This window comes from Lissotriton vulgaris, chromosome 4_1 (genome assembly GCF_964263255.1).
Source record: "Lissotriton vulgaris chromosome 4_1, aLisVul1.2, whole genome shotgun sequence".
Lineage (NCBI taxonomy): Eukaryota > Metazoa > Chordata > Amphibia > Caudata > Salamandridae > Lissotriton > Lissotriton vulgaris.
Window position 1 is genome coordinate 744,039,892 of NC_141691.1, and position 27,147 is coordinate 744,067,038.

Here is a 27,147-nt window from a genome sequence, read left to right on the forward strand (position 1 = left end):
TAATGAGGCCCACAACTGCAAGTCCTTATCAAAGTAAACAATGTCTAAAACAAATCAACAGATATGTACTAACATCTCTATATACTTATAGAAACATACATGACATAAACAATTATGCCAGAATGTACAATACAGTATGAAACAAAATTGATTTAAAAAGTGGTAATGTCTATACTACATAAGCCATTTTTCCCATAGTCACATTTAGGTAACTGTAAATGAAAAGTATTTAGATATGGAATAGCGTGTATGAAGTACAATACACAAGGTTTACAGCTGGCTTGGGCATAGCTCGTGGAGGTTCGCTATGCGGAACTCTGCGAAGTGACAAAAAAACTCTGCATAGTTCTGCAAGTGAAGAAGTGCAGTGCAAACTGCCCTTTGCACTGACCTTGCTGCTTCTCAAGTAGAAATTCTACCTCAGCGGCAGCTCGTGCTCACCAACTTACCGTTCGAGAGCGGGGAAAAAACTCTGCTGCACTACATTGAGCAGAGTTCTCTGCACTCTGCGAGCTCGCCGCCCAGGCCTAGTTTACAGCTAGAAGTGTTGTGTATGTAATAACTTTCTGGGCATGATAAACTCAGCTGGAGCAGCCTTTAGTGACCTGTCAGTGGTAAACTATTAATGCATGCTGTTAGAAAATGCTTCTTTTTAGCGCAATTGCCCACATTTTTATTTGATGGATTTCAATGTTTTTTAGACTTTGAACACTGGGAGATTGCCAGTATGTGTGCTCTGACGCTTAAAACATGTTAAAATTGACTACACTCCTGGAGGGTGTGCTTTGCGCCTGAGAGCGATGGCTGCCTAGACTTCAGGCTCAGTGCTCCATCCTTTCAGTTCATACCGTTCATCCTGGCAATTAAGTGACCCAGTCAGCAGCAGGACAATGCCATCATCCCAGGCGGTGCTGTCAAATGAGGTTTTAATAGTGTGGTTTGATTAGAAACCCACCCTCATCTTCTGAGGCCCCAACAACACTGCCTCCTAAGATGACATCTGCCACCCATGCAAGCCTTCTCTTGTGATTACCACACCCCAGGTCAGCCACCTAGCTTGCGGGCTAGCCAACTAGCGCAGTCTGCACCGACTGGCCCACTACTACTGCATCCAGGCAGCAGTGCAGCTTTGGAGAAAGATGCCATTACCGACTCCATCACTTTGCGGACGAACCTCTCGCACATCGCCGACAGTTCAGTCCGCGATAAGTAGTGGGTCAACAAGTCCATTGCAACAATCCGGCGCCTCTCAGCTTACCCGCTCCTATCAGTGTGCCACTATATTGTGCGCCCAGTGTCTATCTCCCCGCTAACTAACTATAAAGTGCTGCCGCATCAGCCATGTGGCGACAGAGGCCTTCGCCTCGCTCCAATGCTCCGGCTCCTTGTTAGCGGGACCTCCTGTGTGACTCCTGAAGTCTGCCAGTTCCAGCCAAGCGCGCTAACCTTGCAAAAACTGGTCCACCTTCGCCCCATGAGTAATGAGGCATTACTGATCTTTATGGGCCAACAGAGCAGCTTTTTGGCAGTGCAATACCTAATGCCTGACCTAAAAAACTGGCTGCCATTTCATAGACCTTCCATAACTCAAACCCAGCTTACTTTGCACATAACCTGAGGGACTGTGTCTGAGTGACTTTTCCTGAGTGTCTTTGGCCTACTGCCTTTGTCTACTTTAAATCTGCCTCCTAGTACCATGGGTTTCACATTTGCCTAATTGACTTTGCCTACATTGACTACTCCTAGCCCGTGTGACTTTGCCTAATCTAATACAAGCAGGCAATTGGTCAACAGGTAACGGGCAGACAGGTAACGGACACACTGGCCACTAGGTAACAAACAGGTGACATCACCAACCTTCAAGTGTGCTACACAGTACTCACAACCTTCAGCCTGTGCATCTCGTATCCCATTTCTCTTAAGATGGCTGACCATAAAGGAAAATAACTAAGGACCACAAACCTCACAAGTGACAAACCAGATCCACCAATTCTTGACTCCCCAGTTAAGCCCAAAAAGGTAATTTCTGCCAACATTGAAGTTATCATCCAGCGCCTGGTTGCACTGCATGACTTAGCCCAAGATACTAAATCCAGCGCTGATGCTATGCAACAGGATGATATCCAAGGCTTCCATGACGAAACAAGGGGTCTCTCCAGCTGACTCATAAGGCCTAGTCTTGGATTGGCTGTATGGAAGATGCCAACACCTCAACTGTAAAATGTTTGGACCTTTTATATCACTTGTAGGAAGTTAGGATCCTTCTGCATGGTTACCCCCACTTTTTGCCTTGTAGTAACCTGGTTTTTGACTAGTCTGACTGGGATCCTGCTAATCTGGTCCCCAGTCTATCTGCTTTCTCCCTAAATTGTTGTGTTCAGTACTTGGGTACATCTCAGATTGGATACTGGGGTACCCTTGTCAGTACCCATGTACCCAGGGCATAGGTATTGTAGAGGTCGCCCATGGGCTGAAGCATGAATTATGCCACCCAGTGGAGACCATTCAAAATGGAACTACAGGCCTGCCATTGCGCCTGTGTAAGTTGGTGCAGCACTTAAGATATAGGTTTACTTAAGGGTCACTGCGCTTAAAACCTATGTCACCCCTGTAGCAGGCGTTTACAATCCTGAGGGCAGGGTGCTTGGTAAACGGTGTGGGGGTATGATTACAAACAATGGAATAGCCCTCTATTAGGCTCTTAGTGTTCCGGTACCAACCTTCTTGACCCGGACAGCACAAAATGGTTTCTGCCGACCAGAGACACATTTCTACCCTCCTGCTGCTGAGCCAAGCTCAAGCAGAGGAAGGTGTAACAATGAGCATCCTGTCACAGGGAGGTGTGACCACCTCCCAGACAGGATTTAGTGTATTAGGGCTGGGTGGATGCTTGCTAGCACCTGAAAGTCTGAATGGGGGGCACATTTGATGTCCCTGTGCATAGTCTAGTTCAACCCAGTTCTGGGAGCCGTTAGCTCCCGCTCTGGCACGAAACTTGACAAAGGACATGAAAGTAACAGGATCCATGCACCTGTGGAGCATCCAAAACACTTAAAGGAATCTTCCTTGAAGTAAAGGAGTCACTTCCCTGCATTCGCAGGCACCTCAACACTGCGTAATCCGAAGGGTTCAACAACACTGGTGGTGGTTTTCTAAGTCCCTCGAGGCCTGATCTGTCCTCTCACCGACCCCTCAGCACTCGACATCCTTCGTGGGACAGCTCGTATCCGTCTCCTGCTCGTCCTCAGCATCGCCTGATCCCCGCAGCTGCAGAGTGAAGGTCCTCTACATCATCCCTGAAGCACCCGATATAAGAGGGCATTAGTCTTCCAAGTCTCCTGGTCACTCCAGAGTGACATAGACTCTGTCCTATCTGCTTTCAGGTAATCTTCTTCAAGAATCCACGTTTGGATTCCAACTGACACTTTCTCCTCTTCCAGCACCGGCACTTCCCTGAAGTCCTCCATTGGGTTCGAAAGCGGTTTCCGACAGTACTTCACCCCTATGCACCCGGCTTCCCTGGTATAGGTAAGTGGGTAGTAGGGTATCCACGGGTGGGGTGGCACTCTAACCTTCCGTCTTCCACTGGGTCTCTTTAGGGTCCACTAGGAAGGGTCCCAAATCTTTAAACATCCAACCACAACTTGCACATAGACTTGTACGGAGCACTCGGTCATGTTCTAACACTGCACACGCACTCTGTGGGGTCCCTGTCTACTCGCCAAGGATGGTTGCTTGGGGTCCCAGCACTTCTACGTCCTCTTGCCATTGTCCTGGCTCGAGTCGTGGTTCTTATACCAATTTCTTAGTATATGGTTTGGTCCACCCTTGGGGCCCACTTTGTATTAGTGCCATTTACTGTGATTTATTTGCTAAAGTATTGTGTGCTTTGTGTCCATCTCCGGGTGGGAGATACTGTTACGTACTAGATAGTGTTATATAATAAATACATATTTTTATAAATACTCTGTGTGGTTCCTTTTCATTTAATCTATATTATAATATTGCATTCTGGTAAAACAAGCTGCTTTACATTCCTTCAAGACTAAGCCTGCTCTCCACAGCTACCACTTGGATAGCTTTCTGTGGTTGTCTAAGACCTCTTAAATCACCATAATGGTTGTCTCGACATTAGTGGACATTATATACCAGGTCACATCGCTCAATAAAAACAATGGCGAGAGAACTCTCAAAACACGTAGACCATAACTAGAGAGCAAATCTATGTATTTTTGGCTTACCACAGAATGCTGAAAAAGATGCCAACTCCTGCGCTGAATTCCTGGCACCTTGGTCCCACTCACACTGGGCATCAAATTCAACAAAGCCTTTGAAATCGAGCGGGTGCACAGGATCCCCTCCGGCCCTTTGTCCAACTCGCCATCTGATCACTCCACTCGCCCTAGAACAGTGATCTTTAAACCATTGCATTATCGCCACACCGAAATAATCCTCACCCACATAAGAATGAGTCAACAAGTTGTCTGAAACGGATTGTGTATCACTGTTGCCCAGGGCCACTCAAATGAAACGGTGCTTCCTGGCACTGAGTCAATGTCTGATAGACCTTGACATCCCCTTCTCCTTCACTGGTATAGTCTTCCAGAACAAAGCAATAGTCTTCTGTATTCCCGCTGACCTTCAAGCCTTTCTGGACACTGCCATTCAAACAGATATGCCTATTTGACCCTATCCCTCACGTGGGCATCTGGGTTGTCTTATCCTATCCTGGGTTATCCTTTGTAAGCTTTTGACCATGTCATTGTCATGATGCTCTGTTACGCCTGTGTACATATAACCGCATCCATCCGTCGCTTCTTTGTTAACATACATTGTTGAGCCACTGTGAGTCCATCACATTATGGGAAATTGTCAGAATCCTGAATAATGGTCTCTCAACTGATAACGTTGGTTTTTGGACTTTGAACACTGGGGCACTGCTAACCAGGCCCCACCCAGTGGATGTTCTCTGACCCTAAAACATGTTTAAATTGACCACACACCTGATAGGCTTATTTAATTTACCTATAAGTCTCTAGTATATTATACAAAAGAGTAGCCAGGACCTGTAAGTTAAATGTCACTAGTGGACTGCAGCACATATTGTGCCTCCACTAAAGTGGCAACTGGGTATGCCGTTTTAAAACTGCTAATTCAACCTGGCAAAATAAACTGTTTGCGAAGCCTAAACCATCATTTTTTTAAAAATACTTGTAATAAGTCGCTCCTGAGGTGGGCCCCACATCCCTTGGATGCATGATGTTTAAAAAGTTGGACCTATATATTTTGTTTTACATGTCCTAGCAGTGAAAGACCTTACAAAGTTGTTTTTCAATGTGGCAAGTTTGGCTCTCCAAAAGGAAAGCACTGGATTACAATATAACACCTTAGAATGCTTATCTTCCATTTGGGAGTAGCTAGAAAAAGGACTTATTTTAATAGTAAATTAATATCCAACCTAATGGTCCACTCTGATTTTATATTGCTTTCAAAAACAACTTTTAGAAAGTTATAATTTTCCTGTCTGAGACAAATTTGCTTTTCTGCCTGTGTTCAGTGCCACCTAGGAGTTGAATGGCTCCTTGATTAGGTATGAAATGGCTCCCAAAGCTGAGACAAAGAGAGAGCTGTTGACTTTCCCCTGACAGGATCTGAGCTGTGCCCAGGAACTGAACTTCAAAGGATGTGTTACACCTGAAATAATTGGTGTGGGTTTCCCCTGTATTTTTGCCTTTGCCTCCTGTTTTTTTGCTGTGTTGGACTGAGTTTTGCTGGTCTAGATACTTTGTCACTTTGCCTCTGCTGTTCAGTGCCAAAGTGCAAGTGCTCCCTTTGTAAATTGTTGCCTTGGATTACTGATTCCATAACTGGCATATTGGATTTACAAGTTAGAGCCTAGTATAGTGCACTGTGTGGGCCCAGGCCTGTAAATCAAATGCTGCTAGTGGGCCTGCAGCACTGATTGTGCCACCCACATAAGCAGCCAGTAAACATGACTCAGATCTGCCAGTGCAGTATCTGTGTGCAGTCTAGTACAGCCATGTCGACTTGGCAAGTGTACCCACATGCCAGGCCCTAGCCTTCCCTTTTCTTACGTTACTCACCCCTAAGGTAGGCCCAAAGTGTATGTGAAAAGTAGGACATGCCCTGGTGTGTGTGTGTGTGGCATGTCCTGATAGTGAAATACTGCCAATTTCGTTTTTAATTATTGAAAGGCTACCTGTTCCCAAAGGATATAATGGGGAGTTTGCTCAGAACATCTTATAAGCATAACTACCCCGGGGAACAAGGTAGGAAAATAAAGTTTAGTATGCCTGAACTCAGAATGTTAAAATGCATCTTTTAGTGAAGGTGATGTTTACATTCTATGTTTGAAAATACCACTTTTAGAAAGTAGGTATTTTCTTGGTTAGCCATCCAGTGTGCCTCTGCGAGGATGTGTGTTGACTGTCTGGCTTTGAATGACAGGGGCTGGGAAAGAGCAGTGGCTTTAGAAAGTCTAGATGAGTCGGGCTGGGCTGAATATACCTGTGCTGCATTCGGAGGAGGGGGAGGAGAGTCTTTCACCTGAATGGGCCTGGTCTACCTTCCACGATGCTGTCTCAACCTCCTGCCAGGAAGCTTCACCAGAAAGGACAGAACTGGTATTGACTGGTACAGGGCTTCTCTGCCACCAAAGAACAAAGAATTTTGCTGTATAGGTATTGAGCCCATACCCCAGCACTTTAGATCACTTTTGGAATTTCAAGAGGAACCTCTGCCAAGGAGAAGAGGTGGAGAAACTGGAGGTGGAGTACTGCCCCTTTGCTGTGTGCTGCTAGGGTGGGCTTGCAGTGACTGTTTCTGCCAAGGAGAGGAGGAGCGAAAATGTGTGTACATCCTGCTTGAGAAAGACTTGAAGTTGAGCTTGCCCCCTGTTCACGAGGTCTCAGGAACAAGAAAGACCTCACCATCCTTCTGGGCATCGTCTCTGGTACTGCGGGTTCCAGTTGCCACAGAATAAAAGAGCAGCCAACTCCGTCACTGAGTCCGTCGCAGACTCCTTGTTTTGAAGGCACCTCAGAGTGCACTGCCTGGCAACGCAACCCTGGTCTCACCGACTCCAACAACTAGCTGCTGCTTGCACCGCATCCTGTGGGCACCGCACTCCACACTGCGTCGCTACACACGACGTCTCCGACACCATCGCTGCCAGACTCAAACATCAACCGGCTCCGTTTCCACACCGTGACCTGCCAGCACCGCATCGAACACAGTCTCACCCTGCAACGCAAGCCTTGGTATCACCAACTCCGTCAATGAGCCGCTGCCTGCTCCAAGCCATTTCTAACATGATACCTACCTAATCACTGGCAGGAGTAATTCATACCCAGTCCTGTCCCCTGTATTGTCCTGGTAGTCACACAAGCACCGCTGCCAGTTGAGAGAGGAGCTGCTCCCAGATCTGGTTTTGAATTACCACAGGGGAGGGTCTACTAAGTTCACTGGCCACATCTCTGGGGTGGGCACATGAGCCCTGCATATCCTGCAGTCTTGACTTTAAGTGAAGTGGGGCACTGTGAGATTGTTTGCAATAGGGCAGACAGGAACTGCTGCAAAAGTAGTTGGGTTCATCTCTGTGGACTTTTCTCCTATTGGTCAGGAAGGAGCCAGGAGTTCCCCCCCCCCCCCCCCCCCCCCCCCCCCCCCAATGGGGTAGTGCCAGCATCAATGCGGCACCCCTTGACACCTTCAGAACACCTCCGGACCTGCGGAAGACTGGAGTTGGACAACACCTTCTGTTGTGAACTTTGAGGTGAACCTTAAGGGCTGGACCTGCTTCCACTTGTACCCAGGACAAACAATTTGACTCCAATGGTCAGTTTGCTAACCTCCTGTTAAGTTAGACAATTCTACTAGAAGACCATTTTCCTGAAGGGCATAGCCAACTGGACCTGCCCTGGACTCTTCTGGGGACTTCTGCTGGAGTGATTCTTGGCACCCCCCCCCCCCCCCCCCCCGGTGCTGTTTCTGAGGTCCTGGAACTCTTTGCTGATGTCCAAGTGTACTGCCCAAACTGCAAACTCTAGGACTTCGAACACTTTTGCGAAGTTTTCCTCTGAAGAACCGGCGAGAGACCGGTTCCATTGAGGTTGAATCATCCGTTGAATCCAATTCAATGGTCTACCCACTGAAGGAGATCTGTCTTCCAGAAAAGTTTCCAATTCTGAACTTGACTGGGAACAACGCTATGCCACAGCCAATTGATGAGACCTTCCAAGACACGGATCCTGGACTTTGCCCTCTCAGGGCTTTCTTGCCTTTGTCGACAACCGTTCCAGGAACCTGATCTTCATCAATCCGCCGTCATCGAACCCTGACTCGTATCCAGCTTGCCCCACAGTTGACTTTTCCATAACCACCTTTTCTCCAGAAAAAAATTCTAAGGGCTTTATTATGAACCTGGCTGTCCCCGGTTCACCAGACTTGTGAGGGCGTGGCGGTGGCAGTCTTCCAGATGCCCCATTATGATCAGTGCGGTCTGGCCGCCCTGGGACCACAGCAACCACCAGGGATAAGAGATCCCTGGTGGTCTTGAGACCGCAATATGCTTGGTGGGGCTGCTGCAGCCCCGCCGAGCATATTCTGAGTTTCCTCACCACCAATGTACCTTTGTCCACGTCTAGTGCGACTATTTGTTCGCAGTTTGCACTCTGTGTTTTTTGACACTATTTTTATTTAAAACTATAAATTAATATCTCAACAATTTTTGTCTTTTTGGTGTCCTATTGTTCCTTAAGACGTTCTCTATTTTTATAAGATGAAGTGGGTTTTTTCTTTTTGTGTTTTTGGCTTTTTAACAGTTTGGTACTTCTAAATAGTTTTTTTCTTAAAATAAGCGGTGTGCCATATCTACCCGGGGTTGAGCTCTGGTTTAAATTACTGAAAACTTTACGTGACCTAACAAGAATTGTGAGATTATTACTTGTGGTGGAAGACCATCCACTCCAAATAATCCACTTTCTCACGCATGCTATTAAGGTATTGCAAGTATTGGAATATGGACATAACTAAATATGATTACTTGTTTTTTTATCTTTCAGGCCAGTGAGATACTGCTTTTCAACAAGAAGTTTACAGCTGTGGAAGCCTGTGACTTGGGGCTTGCTACAGAGGTGTTCCCTGACAACACTTTCCAGAACCAAGTTTGGGCAAGAATCAAGGATTATGCTCAACTCCCACCTCAGGTCGGCATTGCGTTTCTCTAAAATGCTATGTTTTATAAATTTACATTTGCATATGCGAGTGGCTATCGCACATAGGTGGGTTTCACTGGTTCGCAATTGTCTCACTAGGTCAAAACATTTAGAACTGTTAACAAAAGCAAGTACTGTTTGAAACAAAACTACTTTTAAACTTAACCTGTCTAAGAGAAAAGTGCTTCTACCTTTAAAAAACAAAAAAAGAAACTATAGATTACTTTGAGAACCAAAACGTGACCAGTAGTTCTGAATAACATTTCTTTTTATTATGATTTATTCGTTTTACCAAGTGAAAGGGGGCAAGGAAAACGACCATCGGGAAGGGGGAAAGCTCCTGTCTCGGCCTGCCTGACTTCAAAATGGCAACCGGGACCCCCCTAATGAGAGATCACGCAGGTGGCACCCCCACAGTAGGGGGGGAGACTGGAGAGAGTCATTGAGGTACCTTGACAGGGCTTAAGACGAGGAACCGATGGCCCAGGCACAGTGAGACACGGAAACACCTAGCACATGCCCGACCCTAAGATGGCTGCTATGCGTCATCTCGAGAAGACCCACCCTTTATGGGGCTTAGAAGGTCCTGGGCACATATCAGGGACAACTCTCTATGGACACGTCCTTTCCCCGCAGCACAAAAAGGGGACCCCCAGGGATAAGAGGGGCCCAGCCACAGTGGTCCCTACCACGTCTTGCTCCTACTCTTAGAAAAAACGGACATTGGCCATTCCTCGAACACATCTCCCAACCGGCCTACACATCAGGATACGGAATTTGTGAACCTACCTCTGACTGTGGAGACCTAGCTTTTTGACCGATGCCCGGTGGAGCTACTTGATAGCTAAAGAGGAGATGCGCTGGGACTAACCCTTCAGCCGTCACCTACCCAACCGGTCTTTGGACAGAACTTACTTCGTTTCTCTGTTGTATTCTCCCTCCTACCCCTTTACTCTACCCCCTTTCTCCTTTAGGCTCCATTTATCCCTCCTCTTTGCTCTTTAATTGTTTTCCCATTGAGACCTAGCTGTTTGGCTGATGCCCGGTGGAGCTACCCGATAGCTAAAGAGGAGATGGGCTGATGACTTCCCCCTCGGCCGTCGCCTACCCAGCCGGACTTGGGGCAGACTCTCCTTCATCTCTCCATCCTATCTACCTCCTACCCATTTACCCCACCCCCTTACCCTTCTAAGCTCCATTTATTTAGTCTTCGACCCTCTTGAAATGTTTTTCTAGTAACTGATGTAACGTCTAACTGATGTAATTTTGTCATTTCTGTGGAACCTTATGTAAAGCACTCTGATACCTCTGGGTCTAGCCAGCGCTATATAAAACTATCAAAATAAATAAACAAAATAAAAATAAACTGTGAAAAATGTTTATTTAATAAATGTCCTTTATTGCCATGATAATGTCACTCACAACTGCAAGGCATTTTTAAATTACAAAAATGCCCAAAAATACAACCAATATTTACAAACTTATCCATATATTGCTAGAAACATGCATGACTTAAACAATAATGCTAGTATGTAACTGTAAATGAAAAGCAACTAGATGCATGTCCTCAAAGAGATCCATGAAAGCCGGGACCCCCCCTAATGAGAGATCACGTATTAAAAAACTTGATAAAAAGCCTAGGCATACACATTGACTCAGACCTAATCATGAACACGCAGATTGGAGCAGTCACCTCCGCTTGCTTCTTCCAACTGCAGAAACTGAGGAAAATTAGAAGATTCTTCAGTAGAGGCATGTATCCAAATTGTCATCTCTTTGAGTCTGTCAAGAATTGATTATGCTAACTCTATAGACCTAGGTCTTCAGCGCAATCAGATACATCGCCTACAGCTAATACAAAATCAGGCAGCCAGAATTATATTCTCACAAGGCATACGATGTTGCATCAAGCCGCTGCTAAAAGAGTTGCACTGGCTTCCAGAAGTTTTAAAGCCGGCTGTATTCTCTTTAAAGCCTTGCATGGGACCAGCCCTAAGTGCATTTCATCAAAAATTCATAAGTACATCCCCCACCATACTTTAAGATCTATGCACATGAACTACTTAGAGGTTTCAGTTTTTAGACGCAAAAGAACAGGAGGCTCATGCTTTTCAATATTAGGACCCAAACTCTGGAACTCTCTTCCGCCCCTTTTGAGACTTGAGTCAGACCTCTCATTTTAGTAAGATGTTGAAGGTCTTGCTCTTCACCAAAGCTTACAGTTAGACCAGGACCATACTTACCAGTAACTGTTTCTGGAAAGTAACTCCTCCAGCGCCAAGAAACCGTCGGTGAACCAGGGCTATAAAAGTTCCTATTAACATAACATAAAGAATCCCCCAAAGCCAAACCAGGGATGAAGCACCCAATTTCTCATGCTCTCAATGATGAAATTAAGCTGCAAACGTTTTTAAGCTGAACCTTCGTCTTGAGTTTGAAAGAGCTCTAGCTAAAGTATTCCACATCTCTTTACATCCAGCAGGAAGAGCAGGGGGCTGAGACTGAGTGTTGTTGACCAGAAGATCCAACTTAGATTGTCTTCAGGCCCATCGCCTGTCCCTAGAAGAAAAACTGCAGAAAAAGACAGAAGATTTGCTCCTTCCCTCACATTTCTTCAGAGCTATCACAGATCACGAAGCGAGTATGGTTATTGCCTGGCAGTTAATCTACATTCCAACCACATCTATTCTGCGTTTCTGAATCAACTTCCATGATCCTTTATAAGGGGAGCAAAATGAAGTAAAGCAAAATGATCTGCCTTTAACTATTTCCTATTGGAAGAATCCCTGCTGGGTCGAACCTTTCCCCTGAGCTACACCTTACCCTAGACTGCTGGCATCTTTTTGTTAACTCCAAAAGGAAAAGTCTCAGGAATTCGGACCTAGTAGTTCAGGGTTTCTGGCTACCAGGATTGCAGCAGATGATCCACTTAATTGTTTGCCCTGAAGAAAGTCCAGGACCTTTATGGCCACCCAGGACAAACATGTTGGCACCAGGGTCTTAGGACCATAATACTCCGACTTTTAGATTTTTTAATAACCCAGATAGACCCAAAAATAAAGGGAAACCGGCGGTCTGCCTGAGGTATTTTAATCTCTAACCCCCTGGTCTTCATTTATCTAAAGAGCTCCCAAAATTGTGGTTGAGCCCACCCCGACTTCTAGGGGTCGGGGTGACCCAATGATGAAGCATGACACCACTAGGTGTGTGAGGGTAATTAAACAAAATGTGTTTTTCTCCCACATTCATGGTTGAGTTAGGTACAACCTTTCACTAGAGAGGCACCCCTTCCTCATCGTTTCTTCTGTTTTTATCCCTTTCTCATGCATAGTTAGTCAACAAGCACTACTGACCACAAGTTAGTCAATTGGAGTATTTTTTGTGATTATTATTCTATGAAAGATACCAATACTGGAGAACCACAGATTACAGGTACGTAACTTTTGTTCTTAAGCGCTGCCTGGGTGTTCCCAGTTCATTAATTCACCCCTCCTCCCACCATGATTAGGTGAGTTGCCAGACATGCTTTGTAGCTTTCCTACTGTCTGCAGATACGGTCTATTGGAAGAACTGGAGCTGTTTCTGTACATTATTTACATAAATCTGGAACATATGGAACCTACCAATGCTAGACTGCTCCTAAGTTTGTTGGATGACGGATGAAGCAACAAGTGCAGACATTTTCTCTAAATTAGGTTTGAAAATCAAGAACGAGGTACTTTTCAGAAATTAAAGAGCTGACCTGATTAAATTCGTAATTGAAATATTTTGAAAGTGTTGGAGTTAATTAAAAGTTTTGAAATATGGTTGCCACTATCTGGTAAAAGATCATCTTTATAAGAGTCTGTAAACTGTGACCAAGAGGTACCTTCCATTTAGCAAGAAATAAGGGGGTGTAACTAGGGACATCTTTAGAATTTTAGGGGCCATGGGCCAAAGATATTTTGGGAACTCCTTTTCATAAAAACTTTGAGTTTATAATCCATTTTCAGCTCACAGACAATACATCGGTAGTGGCATTTTAAGATTATTTGGGACCTGGGCAAAAATATATTTTGGGGACCCCTACCTGAACACTTAAGAGGCATCAATTACACATTTTCAGGATGCAATTCCCCATACAGATCTGTGTACGAAAGAAGAACTGCAATTTGCAAAAATTATCAACTTACAATAACTACAAATATTGTTCATCAAACATAGTAGAGAGTCTTGAAAGTGAGTAAACTTAAAAATATGTAAAGTGTTAAGGTTTTATAAAAAAAATCATTTGTTTGAGAGATTTTGTGTGTATTGCGGTATTTTCAGGAACATTTTACGCTAATATACACATTTCTTAAATAGCCAAATATTCGACACCTTTTTGAGATATAGCTACTTGGAGTCATTTCAGATATCACCAATTCTGAATTTAGAGAACTGAGCTTTGTTTATATAACACAAATCATACACATTCAAGCTTTTGCCAGAAAGACTATGCCTCCAGTTACGCAGATCTCGGTACATGCTCAGACGTCACACCAAAATTTATCCACAAGTTTACACTTGCTTTACAGGCCTTTGTAGCAACTCGGGTTGCAAAGATCTTCTAACAATGAGTTTATAAGCCACCCATCTGGATTGCATAGCAAACCTATTGCTCATGTTACACAGATCGTTCAGGGTTGTGTTCTCGCATAATTTCTTTCCCTTAGTCTGCAACTATCTTTCAAGTTTAGACATCTGCATCAGCTTTCCTCAGATTACAGATTTTACACACTCAACCCTCTAACAGCAGGGCTGTTTTCAGGTTACATCAGTCATAGACACTAAATCATCTGAAAGCAAAATGAACAGTCAGTTTACTCCTTATTTACATGTTCAATCATATACCACTAATGTTAGCCATAGTAAAGGCCCAGACTTCAGACTCCTTAATCTATCCTCCAGGTAACATAAATGCTCCCTCTTAGGTCTCCGGTAGAAGTACAAAAAGCTACACAATCTCACAGCTCAGACTTCGTAAAGCAAAGATATGACTGAAAGTATAAATGTCTGTCCTTAACTAATCTTAGTGCTCGGGTACAAAAACGGAAGTTAATACTTTTGTTACCCATGTCTAAACCAGAGTTACATGTGACAGAAACTCTGTATCTCAGGTTACAGAGATACTTTAGACAGCAGAGCTCTCATTTATTCTCTAATTTGAGAAAATAGCTCGCCCACTGGGACATAAATGTTCAGACTGGATTATGGGAAACTATTATGGTACAGAAGGGTACTATACTATACTGCAGCAGCACAACAAGGGTGCTAAGCCAAGGATACCCAGGGATGTCTTAGCGTGTCCCCTGGAAGAACTACGGTGCCCCTTTAGTCCCACGGGCGGTTGTGGGTCTGAGCAACCGGGGGCTGCCAGGAATGCTCCGCCCACCTTTTGGGGGGTGTGAGCAAGGGAGTGGACTGGCGGTCCACTGATGGGAGGGGTAGCCTCTCCCAATGATTGGTAATCACCGATTGACGACGGCCACGGTGCAATTTGGCTCATCAGGCGGGCAGGCAGCATAGGGGCTGGCCTGCCCTGGGATCACCTGTAAGATAACCCACCATGTTGGCATATTGGTTATGCAAATAAACCAGCAGCACATTTCTCCACTAAGAAGGTGTCGTGTGGTTTATTAATGTATGTTGCTGTATGAGAACGGATGAATGTTGCCGATATTGGCACTATGCCAAGGCTGCCCAGGGGGCCCCGTAGGGGACTCTCCAACAGGGCGGCCACCTTAGTGCCACAGGAAGGCACAGAAGTTGGCTGCCCAGGCTCCCTGGGCGAGTGACCAAAGGGGTCTGCTGGCCACGTCCCCTCCGGCAGTGGGAGGGGGGACAAGGGTACAAAACCTTCCCCCACCCACTGAGCAGTCTCTTGACCGCTGCCCGTCGCGCTGTTTCCCGCTCTACCGCTTACCCTGCAGACGGCTAAAAAATGGGGTACGGGGAAAGGGAAAATGTAACTTATTGTTTTGTATTGCAGGAGAAGTTACAGGGCGATCCAGAGTCTGCAAGGTACAGAAGGGTACTATACTGCAGCAGCACAACAAGGGTGCTAAGCCAAGGATACCCAGGGATCTCTTAGTGTGTCCCCTGGAAGAACTACGGCGCCCCGTTAGTCCTACGGGCGGTTGTGGGTCTGAGCAACCGGGGGATGCCTGGAACGCTCCGCCCAACTTTTGGGGGTGGTGAGCAAGGGAGTGGACTGGCGGTCCACTGATGGGAGGGGTAGCCCCTCCCAATGATTGGTAATCACCGATTGGCCACGGCCACAGTGCAATTTGGCTCATCAGGCGGGCAGGCAGCATAGGGGCTGGCTTGCCCTGGGATCGCCCATAAGATAACCCACCATGTTGGCATATTGGTTATGCAAATAAACCTGCAGCAAATTTCCCCACTAAGAAGGTGTTGTGTGGTTTATTTATGTATGTTGCTGTATGAGAACGGATGAATGTTGCCGATATTGGCACTATACCCAATACTACCCTTTCATGATGGAGTCGCACTAAAACCAAGGGGGTAATGAACACCCTGCAGCCCGCGCTACGGTGGGCCCCCAGTCTTCTGTTCATGAACAGGAGTCCATAAGCCGGCACGTTTATGCGCCTTTCTTATGCAGTTGCGCATGCTCCAAACTGACACTGAACTGATCCAGTATTAAGGAGAAACAAAAGAGCGTATTTGTTTCGTTTTCAGTTACAGCGTGCATGGTCCCATTCCTAGTGTGGGCGGGGCCTATCTGAGAATCTCGAAAAGGAATGCGGCCTTCCTCCGAGACAGTTACTCTGGTCAGCTATCTTCAAACGGACCGCTTAAATAACTTGTGACAGCTTTTTTATGCTTCCGGCATTAGTGACTCACCGCAGTTTTATATAAAGTACCTTTTATTAATTGAACTTCCTCACAACATAGGGCTAGGGCCGGAGCCTCATTATAACTTTGAAACGGGTCGCCCATTTGGCCCTCTATATATACATTAAAAAAACTTTTATGGCAAGAGCACTCTGATAGATTTCTGAACAATAAATGTAAAAAACGTCAAGGTAACTGTTGTTAGTGATTTCGTTTCTGTTTATACTTAACCGGTTTTTCATAATTCTGCATTTCCAAAGAGCACTGGCTATTTCCAGTATGTTGTGTTTTTTGTGTATAGCATGTTTATAACCAGCAACTCAAAGCTTTGGAGTTGACTCCGAAGGTAGTGCAAGTTTCTTATGCACCTATCATAGAGTAACTCAGAATGGTGTTCAAAATACACGCACATCCAATCATTGGCCTCCCTGAAGTGCACAGTGCAATGGTCACAATTTCAGTTGCAGTTGTCTGAAAGAAGTTCGCAGTAGTCCAAACATTGAGAAGGCGAAAGTAAAAGAAAGTGCAAAGTGTAAAAGTGAGTGGGTGCCTTGTGTAAATGTAAATGTACAGGAATTTATATAGCGCAAATCACCAAGCGGTTTCTAAGCGCTTGCTTAGGGAACCCCTTCCTGGTATTCCCCTGTTAGATAACCCCGGCAGGGTATCCGCAAGGTGAAAGCCAGGCATCCCGCCGCGAGGGGCCGTTGTGGAGATTAAGCAAGCTATTGCCCAGAGTTGCAGAGTGTGAACCCGTGAATCGAGTAGGCACCGGAGCGAGAATTGTCGAGTCCATGGACATTTTAGGATTCAAGACCCCGCCGAGCCGGGAATTGAACCCTGGTCCCAGGCAGACCTCTGCTTCCAGGTCTGCCTCCTCTAACCAGTGAGCCACACTTCTCCAGTGTGCCTTGTGTGTTTGTAGGGTGGTAAAGTGCAGGAGATTCGAGGAAGTACATGCAGGAGAGTGACTAAAGAGTGATAAACAGGTAAGAGTTGATGCGTAAGAAACAGTTGGACGAGATGTTGAGGAAAAAGGCCCAAACTAGAGTGAACCTAGCAGGAGTGACACACTCTGGAGGCCGTAACCCCTTGCAAACGCCCCATTAATGTTTAATTCAGAGTCTCAGAATTTCAGAACTGAAATACTTTAAAAATGAATTCTTTTCAAACAAATCATATTTACACATTTATCTTAACCATCTAACAACCTTTGACAAAGCCTGTAGTCTTGTCTGGTTTTAGGTGTATAACAGTTGTGTTGTATATCTAGATGAAATGACAGAAAGCTCAGAGAGGAACTAAACTACTGATCGGGTGGCACACTATGGGAATCATAGAAATGTTATTTAAATGTTAACCCACACCCTTAATTACATAGGGCAATCTCCTTTTAGAACCCTCCCGCCCTGCCACCCACTTAAAGCCTTGATAGAATATATTTGTGGGCCTTTATATCCCACAAACTACAGTTTATTTAAGCAGTAGAAAAATGGCAAATGACTGCAGGATCAGGACCAAGCACAAAACTGGCCTAGAGAGGCCTATTGTGCCCCATTTGAAAATCCCATTTATTTTCCAAAACCGTTTCTGTGAATAACTCGGATAGGGAAAAATAAAACGTATTCTAATGTACAGCGGCACGTGCCATTGCTAGCCAGTACTTGGTCTAACTCTGAAGATTTTCAAAAATACTTGTCTCTGTGGAATGCTCATAATTTATTGGCACTACTATCAATCATATTATGATTAGTGTTTTGTGCATTTAATAGCTTCTAATGTGGGAAATATTTTAAAGGATCGGTTTCCAGCAGTCAAATTCTAGGTCCTTGCATTGTCCCACTATTTTGTGTATATTAGGTGAGTGAATATATTTTCATGAAGACAAACCACACAGTAACATCATAACTGGTGTAGGTCTGTGTTGTGAAAGGGTTAGCTCATAATTCAAGCCCAGGTTTAGGATGTTTATCTGACTTGAAACTTTTTTTGTGTTACATAGTACTTTTTGCGTAGCACAGGTTCATCAGTTCCTTGGACTCTTGCTACTGTGGCAAGCTGCTGGATGTAGATGGTCAATTACAGATTGTGGGCTTTTCTAATGGAAGGGGTTAAGTTGTTGAAAACTTTGGCCTTGCCAGTGTAAATTAGATTGCTTGGATTGTGGGTAATGAACTTTACCACTGAAGGTCCTCCTAACTGTGTGTCTGAGATTGTGTCAGTGAAGCTGCAAATCAGTGTTGTGAGAGATAGCAGTGTGTATGTGGATTGTGGCTGAACTATGTTTATTTTTCGGACCATCCTGTGATTTACAAGATTAGCACAATAAGGATTTAATAAACAGAAAGAGCGGCATCTATTATCTGCAACACAGGACAAAGCACTTCCCCCAGAGACATATTATTTGGGATTTCCACGTTCAGTCCTGTGTTCTGACTCTGCTTCAGTTTTAGGAAGGAAAGCAAACAGCACATGGGTACCTGGACGTTTGGTGTCGGATACTGGTGCCCAAATTTACTAATATTTGACTTCACAAATTACAGCAACCACAGTTGCTACTCTGCCATGTATCATAGGTCGAGTGAGAAAAATCCCCAAATATCTATTAAGATATGGTGCGTTTTTCCCCCTCTCCCTCTGTGTTTTATCACACTTGACTTCAATGAGACAACACACACTCCCATATGAGATAGTGCCAGGGTTTGCTGCAGCTTCTCCAAATCATAGTTTGTACCGGAAGATTGGCTTTCGTGTACCTTTAGGGCTTTTCCTACTTTTTATGTGAACTGTACAATATTGCACGCATGCAAAGTTTGAAAAATAAGGAAAAATAAAAACATTTCTCCTCCTTATGCCTGCCTCAAGGAGGAGTTTGAGGTTATTAAGTTTGAGTTTATTAAATAATTGCTTATTTAATTATCACCATTGCAATAAAAATTACAATATTAAAAAACGTGGTACATTTTGTTCGTTAAAATCGACAGACTGAGTGCACAGGCATATTTAAATTCGGTATTGCAACAAAAACTTTAAGTCCATGGTTTAAGATTTGGTGTCGAATAGTATTTAAAATGACAACTTGTAGGTAATAGGAATATTTTTCCGTTTTTTAGCCAGGGTGGAAGGTGGTCTTTTACAGGTAGTACCCCCAGCAGGTATCTTAAAAACTGCAACTTGATGATGCTGGATCCCGGTGATTTTATTTATTTTTTTATTTTTTAGAGAGCAAAGGTTTTATAGTTAAGCGTCATCCACCCATGCGCTCTGTTTGATAGCGTGGGCTTGTTTTTGATTGCAGAGTGTGTTTTCAGATCACATGCACAAATATGGTGACAATCACATAGAGATGCTGCAACATGCACCTCCAGACAACAAATGGCATCAGATTTCACGCGAAACATACAGACCAGGGAACCGATTGCTTGAATACCCGGTGGCTGATGTTATTTATGTTTGAATCTAAATAGAGTACACGACTTGTCCCCAATCTAAATAGAGTACACAACTTGTCACCAGAGGGACATCACAGTACTTGAAAGACTGGCATTAGGTGCAGGCGGCGTTGGAACAGCCAGATTTTAAGATGTTTTTTTAAATTCAGGTAGACATTAACACACATGGAAGAACAAAAAAAAGTTTGTTCAACTGAAGTGGGCCCAGTTGGGAAAAGGCGATGCTTCCATATTTAGCGGTGTAAATGCGCTGTGGGCATAGTAGCAATTGGTTGCTTGATCGCAACTTTCTGTTTGGGACATAAGGGGGTAAGTCTGTTGTGTTGATACTTTAGGCTAGAGCCTGACAAGGATTTGTACATCAGGCAGAGCATTTTGAACATCGCTCTCTTGTGGATGGGCATATCCCAAAGTTGTGCGAGCCCTGTAAGTTCAAGTGATTCTTGCAGGTAGGCCCATGCCGGCGATGTGTCACTCTCCTGTAGCTCCTTCCATAGCATGTGGTTTAGTGTGCTTGGTTCTGCTTTTCAGAACTTGTTCCAGCATGTTAAGTATGCGCCGTGACTGTCTAGCTCCTGTTTCATTAGCCCAAATTTCAACAGAAACGTGGTTGAACCCCTCTAATCATCCCCTGATAAATTTGGCCATCCCAGAGAATAATACATTTATTCATCTGGACAGTGAAGAAAAAACAGGAGGGGGCATAGCCATTGCTTTTAAAAATCACCTCTCCGTTTATTGGGTCTTCACTTTAAGCAATGATTGCTTAGAATTGGGAATCTTTAAGATCATTTTATCTCCTTCAGATAGCTGGCATGGAGCTTTATTTTACTGGCCTCCAGGATCCAGAGCCAACTTCAAGGACCTTCTGGTGGAACATTTTGCTCTACATGTACTTGTGTCTAATAAATTTCTTCTGCTGAGGGATTTTAACTTTCATGGGAAAAATCCTACTAACGCTGATGTAAACAAACTTGTCTCTTTCCTGGAGTTAATGGGACTCACTCAAGTCGAAGGTCCCACCAATCGGGTGGGTCATTCACTAGATTTAATCTTTTCCAACTCAGACCAGCTGAGTTGCAGCACTCCAGACCCCCTCACATGGTTAGATCATTCCATGATCACGTTTTCCATTCATCAGTTGGGTCAGAGGAGCTCAGAATTACCTACAGGACATAAAACCAGAGCTGCGCAGGTCTTGGCGCAATCTTTCCTTAGAAGACATTAACGAGGCTTATTCCCTTGAACCAGCAAAGAATGTCATGGAAGTATCCGAAATGTTGGAGGCTTTCAATGCTGCCTTAGATACAGTACCTCTCAACGGCGGCCTTCCACCCCCTAGTTTAAGGGGGAGCTAAAGATGGAAAAATCTTAATGTAGGCGATTGGAAAGAATCTGGCGAGCCAGTAAGGACCCTCAAGATAGACTTCTCTATAGAGTCTTTGTCCAGATACCATCTTAATTTAAAAGCAGCCAGACGCCTGTTCATCAATAATCAAATAAAACACACCAGCAACTCCCCAAAAACCCTTTTCGGTACAGTGAGGGACTGTGTATCCCCAAAAGTATGTAGACAGTCGTCCATGGAATCTCAGGAGTTTTGGAACGCCTTAGCGATATACTTTCAAGAAATAATATCTAAAATCTATGAGAATTTCTCCCCGACAGTCTCTCTTACTTCCGAACCTTTTTATCAAATTGGAGGAGTTCGGAAAGATAGCAAATAGCACTTTAGATAGTTTCAAATTGACCTAGATTGAGGAGGTCTCTAAAGGCCTCGCCACTGCCAAATCTGGTTCGCCATCCGATCCCTACCTGCCAAAGACTATGGCTCTCCTAGTTCGAGTTGTGCCTGGATCCATCACAGTCGGGCTTTCTGCCAGGTTTCAGCACTGAGACTGCCATTTTGGCAGTGACTGACTCACTCAGGCAGACCATAGACATAGGAGGATCAGTGGTACTCATTCTCCTAGATCTCTCCACAGCATTTGATACCATCTTGCATTCAAAGCTAGCGGAGAGACTACTCTCCTGTGGTATCCATGGGACAGCCTTGAAATGGCTGCAACATTTCTTGTCTGATAGAACCCAAACCATTATGTTAGGACCTTACACCTCAGGGGAAAATGCATCTTGATAAGGGTGTCCCTCAGGGCTCCTGCCTGAGCCGACCCTTTTTAATATATACATGGCTCCCCTGGCAAGGATAGTTGAGCAGCTGGGATTTGAGATGATCTCATATGCTGATGATACGCAGCTTATGTTTACCATCGGTCCAAATCGTGAGACAGAGAAAATCCGCTTTGCCATCCGCATGCTTGCCATCTCCAATTGGATGACCGAAAACGGTCTTCAATTGAACCCAGAAAAAACTGAGGACATGCTGATGGGAAAAGCCTCGGACATCTGGTCGGATGACTGGTGGCCCTCTCAATTGGGCACAGCTCCTGTCCCAAAACAATCTGTTAAAAATCTTGGGTTAAAGTTAGACTAGACTTTGACCATGAAGGACCACATTGCTGCCACCACCAGCTCCTGTTACTACAGTTTGCGTCTGCTTCAGAGGATTCTCCCCTATATGCCTACCTCCCATCGCAGAACCTTAGTTCAGGCAATGGTAATTAGTCGTCTGGACTATGGCAATGCTTTGTTGGCTGAAGCGGGAGAGACCCTACTGGCTAAACTGCAAGTAGTACAGAATACGGCAGCTAGAATGATCCTCAATCGTCCTGCAGGTTCCCCATCGACTCCGTTGCTCAGAGAACTGCATTGGTTATCTGTAAAAAAAAAATAAAGATACTTTTTTAAAAATTGTTGTCTAACCTATAATTCTCTGAAAGATAGAGGTACACTCTACTTACAAAAAACCTCGTAAAATACTCTCCCTGCAGGAAACTCAGATCCAGCACACTAGGCCTCCTCCAGGTTCCCTGAATACGCCTGACCCGCACAGGTGGTAGAGCCTTTTCGTATCTTGCACCAAGATATTTGAATGAGCTCCCTGGCCCTGTGAAAAATCTCCAGTTATTGTATTTTTAGGAAGCAGTTGAAAGCTTTTTTTATTCTAAGTGCTTCCTTTGATTTGCTCTGGTCCTTTCAATTCCTCAGGTTACTACTTCTAGGCAGCGCTGAGATGCCTACGGGTGAGTTGAGCGCTTTAGAAAATAAATTAACACAACATCTGTGCCGGTGAGGTGAAGCATGGCAGTGAAAAAATAATTATAGAAGTGCGAACCATTACAATGTCTCGGACACCCGTATACCGGCCTCTTAACGATTCCCTCTTGTAGGTAATTGTCAGAAGGAGTTTTGCTTCAAGAAGGGGCATCAGAGATGGCACAGCCATTTTTTTCTTTAAATTTTTAAGAGTTACAGCCAGTACCATCACTTTCCTTTTTGTCACCTACTTCTGGGCCATAACAGTGCCTTTCTTATCAATGATGACCCCAAGGGATTTGTACTTGTCTGTGCTTTCTATCTGGGTTCCGCCCCAAAACCATGGCTGTATTTGTGTTTTCCTGTTGTTGAAAGCCATAGTTTTTGTTGAGAAGGTTGATGGTCAAATCATTGACTAGGGAGTAGGCCTTTGTGTTCAGCCGCTGCAGCCTAACCTAGGTGAGGCTGACCAGTACCACATCATCGGCATAGAGAAAGCTGGATATTTCCTTGCCGCTAAATTTGGGAGCACAGGAGGTGCAAGATTGTAGTTGCTCCGTCAGGTCAGTCAAAAAGAGATTGAAGGGGTTTGGTGCCAGGACGCACCCCTGTTTTAGGGCATGAGTGTTGGGATTTTCCTGCAGAGGTGCGTTCCAGCACCTGTCTTGACCTGCACCCAGCAAGGAGCCATAGGGTTTTGACACATATCCTTGGCTATGAATGTTAATAGATAGGAGTTTGCATAAAAACCCATAGGTGGTTGCATAGGAATGCCATGTACCACCCATAGAATGCACCCTTGATGCAAAGTAGAACAAACTAGCACATAACACATATTTGAATTACTTTGGGGAACTTTCAAACACAAATTCTGGTTTGTGTTGTATAGGTAATACTACCCCAACACTTTGTGCTAGGTTTGTGTCCCTTTTGCGACGCAAACCTTTAGTAAGTCTGGACCAGGATCATTGTATATGTCCTTCAAGTGGTCTTGCTGTTTTCACACTTCCAATTTCCATCTATGTATAAGCAACCATTAAATATTCCCATGTGTTTTTATACAAATGCATTTTTGTTCAATAAAAGCCCCAAAACATTACCATGTTACAAAATGATCTTCCCTGGTTGCTCGGACTATAATGCAGAGCGAAAAGAGTGCAGTTGCATCAGTCTCTTCCTGATGACTGACCTGTATCTATGATAGGTGTGTCAAATAGTTCGTTTGCCCTGTAATCTTTCAGAGATCAAAACTGTGGCTCCATTCTGGGCTGTTTCTGAGGTCTAAGACTCACCCTCTTTAGACTTAAAAACGTCTTACCTATATCTTTCTCAATTGCTTGAGTTTGCAGGCCTCCAGTGGTTAGCTACCTAGTGTCACGCACTTCACACCCATAGTGATTTGAGGTCACGTGTCTCTGCTCCATAACTAGCCTCAAACTTAGCTGTTTTAACTCAGTCCGTGGTATGGAGTATCGAAGGAAAATTGTCTAATGGCTGCTTGAACCAGCCTAGTGGTAACTAGTACTGGCTTTGAGTCTCTGATGATTCAGCACCATTCATCCATAGTTTAAGCAATGCATTACCTCCTTGTTAAGGAATGCATTTGGAAAAACAAGTTTATATTCCTGAATTATATAGAATCCCCATGTTACTCCATGGATACTAAGTGCTAATAGCAACGCCCAATCTATAATAACCTTAATATTGTGTGCTGGTTATTCTGAAATGTATTGCTCTGGTGGGATACCAAGGTTGTCCTCATCAGAATCAACTCCCCCATCATTCCTAAGTCTTTCCTTTGTATATTCTCGTCTCTTGCTCAATTGAATTCTTCAGTGTGGTTTTACGACTATAAGTTTAGTTTGTTACATAATATGCATCACATGCTGAATGGTCTATTCCTCCTCTCGCCTGTCCATGTAGAGCCACCTTTGGGGGCACTCAGTGGTGAAGAATAAGACTTCTCTTTGAACCCACTCTTTCCCACTCTGCAAAGAATAAGCTGTCAATGACATTTGGTGAGCCTATCCTAGGTGGTGAGTCATGGGACCGGGTGGACGACTGCGTGTGAGAGACATGGGCCTCATGCTTGGGCTCTGGGAGCCCTAAACTGACACCATCCAGGCTAAATTTCTTCAGTTCAGGTCGGCGGTTACACTTCTAAAGCGAATTGGAAGTTGTTCAAGAGAAAGCCCTGCCAGATTTGTGCACAGATGCATTTGACCACCACCCAGTAATAAGCAGCTATACCCTCGGTCAATAGTAATCAAAAGAGTAATGGATGAACCACTGAGCCTGGAGCCCTGTGAAAATCATAGTAGCATATATCGGCGCTCACCGGCGCCAAGATCCCAAAACTTCACTGATCGCGCTGATGAGGTGAAACGACCTGGGGGTTGACTTCAGGACCAATATTCAAGTAAAGAGAGAAAAGTATGAGTGTTGGAGGATTGGATCGGAGACCGCATGGTGTGCCTGACTCGAAATTGGTGCCCTGAATTAACGTGCTCATGCCGACTCGGTAACTCGGCTCTTACTAAAATAAAATCGCTCCTTGCCACGAATTGCCTGCATGCCTGTTTGCCCAGAGGTTAGAGATTGGCAAACAGAGCACACGGCCTGAGCAATTGTTAAAATGAGGCATGCCTGACTCTAAGAGGGACTCGCATTACAGTGGTCTTACATTGAGAATGTTCCAGATCGCCACTTGCACCCATTATAAAGGAGTTCAAAGAGGGATTAACACCAAATTGCCTACATGCCTGTTTTCCCAGAGATTAGAGACTGATCCACAGAACGCACGGCTTGAACGATTGCATGCTGGCTCTTAAGATGGAGGCTTGCATTACATTGGTATTACAGTACCAATGTGCAATGTACTAGAATGTTCTAAAATGACCTAAGCTACACATCAAGCATATCCTCCTGCATTTCTAGGTCTATAACAAGGTCTGATAAAGGGTTTGGGGCTAAAAGGCCTAAAAGGGTTCTGATATACATCCATGGGGTCACGGTAGACCAAGAAGCCCATTCTACTCTGAGAACCTTACTACTGTGGTGAATGAGTGCCGATCTCCCAAAAAAACAGACACCAAATCTCATGTCCTTGAAGATGGCTGAGAAGGAAACTAAAGTGGACTTCAAGAGAGTTAAAGCAGACCCTCCTAATCCAAATTCTCCAAAGAAAAACAAGTAAGATATTAATTCCACAATGGAAACGATACTGCACAAGCTGGCAGAGGTGCATGACCTTGCGAAGTCAACTAAGGAAAACATTGATAGCATGCAGAACGAGAACTCGGCAATCCGGAGAGACATAGGAGAATCAAACTCAAGAATTGAAGTAGCAGAAAACAGAATTAGCCAAATAGAAGATGACGCCACAAAAAAATGCAAAAATAGTGGAAAGAATTGACGCCACCACACAAGCCCTAACCAAGCAGATATTAGAATTGGACGATAGAAATAGAAAAGGAAATTGACGCATTTTTGGTGTAGCGGAGGCAAGTGAAGATGAGACCGGGTCCTGCATCATGAACCCAAAGCAAAGGTTCGAGCGGGGGTTGCTGTTTCATCATCATTTACACTCTGACAAGGTACCAGACAATAATGCCCCCTTTCCTCATCACTGTCCTTGTTAGCTATATAACCTTTCCTCCAGCACTTATGAGTAAACACAGACATACCTGGCATGGAATTCGGCAGCACAATATTCAAGGTTACCGCCTACACAGATGACGTCCTAATAGTGTTGAAGGAAGCGAAGTCTGCTATCCCCGCCCTAATGAGAGAGATGCATGATTTTGCCATGGTCTCCGACTACACACTCAATAGAGAGAAGACTGATGTCAAGCTCCTTAACTCTCTAGGGGGCAAAGACATCTTTGGAGACTCAGGCCTAGCATGGCAACCAGATCCAATTAAATACCTAGGTCTACTATTTACCAATAACCTTATCTCCACACTAGAAGTGAATGAAGAAACCACATTCAAGAAAGTCTCTGATCTACTCAGTATTTGGTCGCCAAAGTTTTTATCGTGGCGCGGTAGGGTAGACACGATAACGATGATGATTACACCTATCGTTAACTACCTTATCAGTATGCTTCCTAGGACTCTTTCAGAAGACTTTATAAAGAAAATCGACAAAACCTTCAACAACCTTTTATGGCAGGGTAAGAAGCCTAGAATATCTTTGTTAAAATTGAAACTTTGCAAATCCAAAGGTGGAGTTGGTCTGCCCAATTTTAGAAACTACCAAACTGTTTTCCTCTGCAGACAAGGAGCAGCCTGGTTTATAGAAAATCCACTGTACCGCCCCCGTGGGTGGAAGTCGAGGTAAAGCTAATTAAAGGCATCCCGCTACCAGCAATTATGACTATGACCTCATCAATTGTTTAAAGAAGGTGTGCAGTTCCTCGTCG

The 27,147-nt window shown here is 44.5% G+C and overlaps 1 protein-coding gene across 3 annotated transcripts in view; it reads left to right on the top strand.

Moving 5' to 3' along the window:
- Positions 1–27,147, top strand: part of LOC147722518 (enoyl-CoA delta isomerase 2-like) — a 340,043-nt gene that overhangs the window by 307,721 nt on the left and 5,175 nt on the right. For all 3 annotated transcript variants that reach the window (XM_086965044.1, XM_086965041.1, XM_086965042.1), the window contains exon 9: positions 9,084–9,227. In XM_086965044.1, coding sequence (XP_086821170.1) covers positions 9,084–9,227 — 144 coding nt within the window. The remainder of the gene's footprint in view (positions 1–9,083; positions 9,228–27,147) is intronic.